The 7456-nt window shown below is 32.8% G+C and overlaps 2 protein-coding genes across 2 annotated transcripts in view; one reads left to right on the top strand and one right to left on the bottom strand.

Moving 5' to 3' along the window:
- The window catches only part of LOC107645282 (thioredoxin H1-like), a 1508-nt gene extending 684 nt beyond the window's left edge, over nucleotides 1-824 (bottom strand). Inside the window, exons 1-2 of the mRNA XM_016349272.2 lie at nucleotides 586-824; nucleotides 343-465 (exon numbers count right to left, since the gene is read on the bottom strand). Coding sequence (XP_016204758.1) covers nucleotides 343-465; nucleotides 586-669 — 207 coding nt within the window. The 5' untranslated portion in view covers nucleotides 670-824. The remainder of the gene's footprint in view (nucleotides 1-342; nucleotides 466-585) is intronic.
- Nucleotides 1688-6941, top strand: LOC107645283 (probable GTP-binding protein OBGC2). The gene is made up of 11 exons (XM_016349273.2): nucleotides 1688-1867; nucleotides 1947-2224; nucleotides 2602-2838; nucleotides 3203-3294; nucleotides 3655-3738; nucleotides 4144-4221; nucleotides 4732-4932; nucleotides 5022-5129; nucleotides 5503-5577; nucleotides 6055-6227; nucleotides 6454-6941. The coding sequence occupies exons 1-11, from the start codon at nucleotides 1758-1760 to the stop codon at nucleotides 6551-6553; spliced, it is 1536 nt and encodes a 511-aa protein (XP_016204759.1). The 5' UTR covers nucleotides 1688-1757; the 3' UTR covers nucleotides 6554-6941.

Below are 7456 nucleotides of genomic sequence, written 5' to 3'. Positions count from 1 at the left end.
TTTCGGTTTAATTACTCTATTGATCCCTATAGTTTCGTAAAATTTTCAATTAGGTCTCTATACTTTTTTTTCTTTTTAATTTGGTCCCTGTACCAAATTTTTTTTTTCAATTAAGTCCCGCTTAGTAGTAATTGGCTTAATTTTATAGGGACCCAACTAAAAAAAAATTGATACAGGGACCTAAATAAAAAGAAAAAAAAAGTGTAAGGACCCAATTAAAAAAAAATTGGTACAAGGACTCAATTAAAAGAAAAAAAGTATAGGAATCTAATTAAAAATTTTGCGAAACTATAGGAGCCAGCAGAGTAAATAAACCAAAATTTTCCTATATGATATGCTTACCCTCATTTCATCTACATCCACCTTGAGAAAGATTACATTGGGTGTCTTCTTAGCAAGATCTGCAAAAACTGGACCAATGAAACGGCATGGACCACACCAAGTAGCTGTGAAATCCACCGCAACCTGTTCAAATAATAAATTAATTATTAAATTTTGAAACCATTTCATTAACTTTATACAAATCTTTCCACCCAAAAAATATTTAAAAAAAAAAATGTTATTAGAAGTTTGTCAAATAAATACCAGCTTCTTGGAATCGGTTCCTAACTTGAGTTGATCCTTCCATGTCTGAAGGCTTTTAACAGGGATGACTTGTCCTTCTGCCATTTCTAATTTTTCTCTTCCAAATAAAAACAATTATTAACTTTTCTCTTTGATGATTCTTCTTTGTTTAGCAACAAACGAAAAATAGGACGTTGAAACAAAAAAACTGGTCACCACTTATTCATGCCTTAGACCCCAATAAATTCGGCAAATGCTTTGCAAATTGCATCTTAATATTTTTAAAAAATATAAGTTAATCATAACTATATCATAATTAACAATTTAACATATCAAGTTTAATACATTGTGGAATTTTTAATCATTAAATATAGTAAAGCTACAAAAATTGGTATACGGCCCAATTTCAAGTCCATATTCATTTTCGCTTTCACGTGGTCATTTGCAAATGTTTTTGATTTGGAAAAAAAAATTAGAGTAGTATTTTAATTCCTAACTTTAGACCAAATTTTAATTTAGTTCTTAATGATTTAAACATTTTAAAAATTTTTAATAAGTTTAATATTATTTTGTAATTAAATTTAATACGAATAATTAATATATTTAAAAATTAATATAATGTTTAATTTTAGTACATAAATAAAATCGACTTACCAATGATTATTAATGTAAAAATTTTTCTATTAATTATTCGAGTCATATTTAATGGTAGAATAACATTAAATTTATTTAAAATTTTTTAAAACTGAAATATGACGTTATTAGGATTTAATTCTAACATTAAAGGCCAAAACATAACTTTATCTTTTTGAAAAAGAAAATGATTTGGCTTTATTAATTAAAAATAAAGATCGATTATAAGTTCTAAGTTTCATTCGAGCAGCTTTTACAATCAACATATCAAAATTAAGCTTACGCTTCTTGTTAATATTTTTTTGTCATATTATTAATGAAAATATTATTAATAAAAATTTATACACCATTATTAAGCATTGGGCCTGAAATGGATTGAGGGATGAAATCCATTGTAAACAAATGGGCCTAGGCCCAATTAAAACAGGAGCGAAACTACACAGCCCAGAGCCCACTACTTGTAGAGGGTAAAAAGGTAAATTGGCTAAGAATTAGAACACAACCTTGTCCCCTTATTCCTCTTTCTTCTACTTTGAACTAGTTTCTGCTGAAAACGGATAATGATAATGGTGTCTCCGATAATTTCCCCTCCTTCATCTTCATCTTCCACACTTCATCTTCATTCCTTCGAATCTACCTTCTTCTTCTCCACTCCCTTACTTCCACAAAGGTATCATTTTACATAATAATTTATTATCTTTAATTTTTTGTTCTTAACGAACACTTGCTCACCATGTGTTTGTTGAAAGGAACATACGATTTCAAAGTAGATGCAATAAGTTTGAGAAGCATAGATGGAAAGATACTGTACGGTGCAGATTTATCAGCTCAAATGCACCTTCAACTTCAACATCAAATTCAAATTCAAATTCAAATTCAATGACGTTGATGAAGGAACCTCACAAGTACTTTGACCAAGTTTTCATTACCGTTCGTGCTGGTGATGGTGGGCATGGAGCTATACTCAATGCCCCCAATACTCAAAGATCACCAACAAAACAAGATCAGAAGAAGGATAAGGACAAGAGTAAGAAAAATAAAGTTCAAATTTTCTATGTGTATATGCATCCAATTTGCTGCTACCTTAGATTTTTTGCTTGTGACTAATTTTTTGACCCAACACATTGGTTTTTTATTCTATCTATTATCATGGGGTCTATTATTTGGGACAATTCATGCCACACAAATGCATCAATTTTGCTCATGTATACGCGTATTGTATGCTAATATACATCGAGATAGGAATTTTTGAACTAAAAGATAGGATTCTTCATTCTGTCTATGATAGTCATATACTGTCTATTATTTGGGATATCATATATAAATATTTTTTATTTAATAATTAATATATATCTCTGTTTACATTTTCATAAGTTGTTGTATTTATGTAATCGTGCAACATAGTTAAGAAGAAAAGCTCCTTGAAGAGGGACTTTGATGGTTCACTCATACTCCCAATGGGTGGACATGGTGGTGATGTGGTTATCTACGCAGATGAGGGAAAGGACACATTGTTGGAATTTCACAACAAGGGAAGGTACAATGCTAAGCGTGGTGGAAATGTTGATGCAATGGGTGTGTTGAGTTCACTGTTGCGTAATGGAATCACGGCCCCAACTTTGCGCATTCCTGTGCCTGTAGGTTTGTAATGCTCTTGTTTCTATTAATATATATGTGTCTGTGTGTTTAAATGTGAGCATGTTTTGTTACAAGACTCTATGGTGTCACTGCTTGGTAAGACATAGATTAGTTGTTGATGATAAGGGTGTTTGTCTTTTGTTTTTGTTTGGATGAAGAGTTCTGTGTCATGTGATTCATGTAGCTGACACTTCGCCTAATGAGTCGAGATTTAGTTCTTGTTGTTGATGACAATGTTTGTGTTTTTGTTTGAATTGACTATTGTCAGTCTTCTATGGTGTTGTATGTGAAGAAACCAAATGTAGTGTTGTAAAGTAATTTGAATAACTAAATCTTATGTCCCTCATTGAGTTCATGAATGTGACAGGTACAGTTGTGAAAAACAAACGAGGGAAGACGTTGGCTGATCTAGCACAACCTGGCGATGAAGTTCTTGTAGCTAGGGGTGGACAAGGAGGGGTAATATGCTTCCTTCTCTTTTCCTCCATTTGAAGGTTTGCTTTCAATGAGAATCATTGCATCAGATGCATTTGATTGATTAATGACTTTAGCTGATTGTTTTCCGAGGTGAGATAGGTTGTACCATGTCAAGCTGATGATGAAATGGAATAATTAGATCAACATAGTTCATATATACATTTAAGTAATTTCATTTTTTTTTTATTTGTGTGGCATAAGAATTTAGTTAGTGATTTATTTATTTTGCAATATCATGGTGCCAACTTTTTGTTTTTCTTCTTCCCTGGAAAATACAGAGAGTTTATTTATGTTGTTTTATTTTACTCTGAATATATATTTCTTTTATCATTCCCTGCCCAGATTAGTTTGTTAGAAGTTCCGCAGCATCAAAAGAAAAGGATGATGACTTTGACAACTAACGTGATGAGGGATGAATCTGATAAGGTGAAGTGTGTTGAGTCTTTTTCTGCACTTGAAGATATTTTTGGTGTTGTATTCCATAGAAAGATATCATTAGCAGCCTCTTATAGTTACACTCTCCTTTACTCTAATTGAATAACTTGTACAATAACAACAAAGCCTTATTCCCCCAGGAGGGGTCAGTTACATGCTTTTAGGGTAAAAAAAAAAATTGAATTGTGGAATACATAATACAATTAATGAGTATATTTTTTATCACCAAAAAAGTATCTAGAAACTACGAATTCTCATATCAGGCTTTATCAAGATTCAAGAAATGAACATGTGTTGGCGATATGAAATTTCTGCCTGATTTGATGCCACTGTGTATTAGCAAGCTGTGTTACTTTCTTACTGTAAGGTAAAACTTGTATTTAACAACTGTTACAGGTATTAGTTCACGGTCAGCCTGGGGAAGAAATTAAATTGGAGTTGATCCTGCGAGTAGTTGCCGATGTTGGTCTAGTTGTGAGTATGCCTCTGTGCACAATGCCCTATTAAATTAGACAATGCTGAGATTGCTAAAAATTAAAATATTGAATTTATCATGATTTAGGCCCAGTTTGGGTAACAGCTTAATTAAGCCCCTTTTAAAAAAATAGCTTAAACAATAAATGACTATATTAAAAGTAGCTTATAAATAAGTTATTTTATGTTTGGGTTTTTAGTTTTCAAAGTGCTTATTTTATAGAATTGTGATAAAAAGTAGTAGTATTATGAGAGAAGTCATTTTTTTAACTTCTCTATAAGCTCCTAAATAACCTTTTAGAAAGTTGCAATTTGGTTTTGAAAATTGCACCAGACATTAATACTACTACTTTGCATAAGTCAAAAGCTCAAAAAAGTTACTTTTGAAGCTTCCTAAACGGGTCCTTAGTATAGTCCAAGCGAAACTTTTCTGGCTCTAGAATAACTTCTTGTTGAAAACTGCTTAAGGTGCAATTCATATTCTCAATGATGAAGTAAATATTGTTTTAGGGACTTCCAAATGCTGGAAAATCGACACTTCTGGCAGCGATTACACTCGCAAAACCTGATATTGCTGACTATCCATTTACAACATTAATGCCAAACCTCGGCCGCCTTGGCGGTGATCCTACCTTAGGGGCAGGGATGTATTCATCTGAAGCTACGTTGGCAGATTTGCCTGGCCTTATAGAAGGAGCTCACTTAGGAAAGGTATTATATATTTCTTTTCCTCTTGAAGTGGCTCCATTGTAATTTTTAAACCATATTGATGCTAAATTTGAAAGCTTTTTATCTTCTAGGGTCTTGGCCGCAATTTTTTGAGGCACCTGAGGCGGACTCGAGTGTTGGTTCATGTTGTTGATGCGGCCGCTGAGAACCCTATAAATGACTACAGAACTGTTAGAGAAGTATGTATCTTGTATTCCGTCATTGATCATATTTATTTATTCAGGATTTTTTTGTTGGTTCAATTGCTTTACCTGTTATTTATTTATTTATGCTCTTAAAGACTCAACTCGAGCAACACTTAGAATGAATTTACTTGAACAATTGCTTTTTATATGCTGACTTGTTTCCTCCTAAAAACATGATTTTCAAAGTCCTATAATATTTTTTATTTATTTAATTATTTAATTAATTAATTTTTTAATAGCTAGCATGATGTGTATATAACGCTGGTTCATATAGTGTGCAGAAGCTTTTCTCGTTATAATGTGTTTCTTTCCCTTTCAGTAGTGTTGCTAAGTTCATGCTCTGTCAATGGTGATTTTGTTTTTGCAGGAGTTGCGCATGTATAATCCCGAGTACCTTGAAAGACCATACATTGTTGTTTTGAATAAGATTGACATATCCGAGGTATATAGTTCTCTCTTCCCACGCTCAATGCATTAAGCTCCATCATTTGGGGTTAAAGGATGAGGGTTGTGTTAGGACTGTGACAACTAACGTAAAACTATGTCAAATCTCTATGCATGGCCACATCACAATGATGTCTTTGGATCTATGCAGGGTTGTGCATGGATAAGATCCAATGGCATATTGGATCCATGTAGCGGACCTTACCTATTGAGAAAATGCTTTGTTAAGTTTTTGGGTTAGGTGAGGTCGCAAGGGTCAATAGTCCTTACTCCTTAGTCTTACTTTTGTGACAGGATTAGCAGTTTCTATGACTAGAACCTGGTTCCACTAGGTTATCAAACTCTCAAATTAACTCATAGAGTAACTCACAGCTATACGAGTTTAGGACCTAAATTCTTGAGTTTGATAACCCTGTGAGACAGTCTTGTGACATGCAAAAATTATGGTGATTAACATGTGTGACAATAATTCCAGGCAAAGGACAGACTTTCATCACTTTCTGAAGAAATTATGAAAATAGGCAACAATAGCACAGCTTCTGAACCGAAACCAAGTCCGGATGAATCATCATCTGATGAAGGTGACCTGCCGGAGAAAGTGCTCGAGGACTATCCACCACCTCTCTCGGTTGTTGGAGTTAGTGTTCTGTAAGTGCTTGACCCGTTGTTTTATATTACTACTGTATTTTACCAGTGTTTTACACAGGAAGTTACACAAAATTCTTTGATCATCATATAATATATGGATATGTTCTGGGAAATTGTTTTTCTTCATTACAAATCACATTTGTAGTAACTTGATAAATATAATTTATATCATGCTGTTCATAGTACCCGGATCTTGTAAGATGAAAATTCGAGTTGTTTCTTGCAGAAAGGGTATCAAGATAAAGGAGATGTTGAAGGAAATAAGGGCTGCTTTAAGGAAGTGCACTGGTTCCAATGAGCCTTCGAGTGTGCCACCGCCGCCTTGAGATATGTGCTATGCTTTTTTAAACGACATTGATGTGGCGGTTCAATGACTGGTCCGGCACAAATTCGGCTTTACCAAAGAACACAGCTCATGCTAAGTTCAAGTTGTTCTTAAGGACCATAATAGTAGTGAGACAATGGAAGCATTGAGTTGAAGAGTCAAAGTTGTTCAACCACATAGTTATTAGCAAGGTTGAGAATTTTGCTCGATGAGTTATATCAAAAAGTTCTATACTTCTATGTAACATATATGATAACTTATGTTTGTAAAATGATAATTATTTTGTCTGTTAGGCTCATATCTAGGTAAATTATTTGGACAAGCATAGCATGTACAGTACTCTTGAATATTTGGACAAATGTCTATTATCACTAATTGTTTGCTCTTAATCGAAATGTTTAACAATAAATATTTTCAAAAAGATGGAATACCCAACCCGACCCTGACAATTATCTTGAAGGGACGAGGTTCTTAATAAAAAAAAAATACCTTTCTCAACCTCTGATTTTTACTTTTATGGGATTGATTAGTCCTTGTATAAAAAAAAGTCAATTTTTTTTTACATAGGGGCTAATCAGTCCCATAAAAATAAAAAAATTGTAAATTTAATTGTAATTAATTCTCTCACTCTATCATTATATATTTGTATTAATCCTTTTTCCATTTGAATAAATATTCCATGAATATGAGGTAACTTTTCATTATCCAAAACCAGCTTCTCTTCCCCCATAAATTCATCTTTTTTATTACCTCTCTCTCATCATTTAATATTTTTTATTCAACATTTATGCTCATTTATTTCACAAGGTAAGAAAAATTTGCTATTTAATTAAGGGTCTTTTTAACATGTATCTTAAAGACATTTTAAAAAAAAAATTATCTATCTTGTCTCTTAATAATACAT

Source organism: Arachis ipaensis, chromosome B06 (assembly GCF_000816755.2).
Source record: "Arachis ipaensis cultivar K30076 chromosome B06, Araip1.1, whole genome shotgun sequence".
Classification (NCBI taxonomy): Eukaryota; Viridiplantae; Streptophyta; class Magnoliopsida; order Fabales; family Fabaceae; genus Arachis; species Arachis ipaensis.
The sequence above is the reverse complement of the archived record's forward strand: the minus strand, read 5'-3'. Positions and strand labels throughout refer to the sequence as shown.

Excerpts from the sequence above, each read along its gene's own strand:
- LOC107645283 (XM_016349273.2), top strand. The coding sequence starts at position 1,758 with ATGATAATGGTGTCTCCGATAATTTCCCCTCCTTCATCTTCATCTTCC. Across the intron at positions 1,868-1,946 it reads ACTCCCTTACTTCCACAAAG|GAACATACGATTTCAAAGTA; the intron begins GTATCATTTTAC and ends GTTTGTTGAAAG. Across the intron at positions 4,933-5,021 it reads AAGGAGCTCACTTAGGAAAG|GGTCTTGGCCGCAATTTTTT; the intron begins GTATTATATATT and ends TTTATCTTCTAG.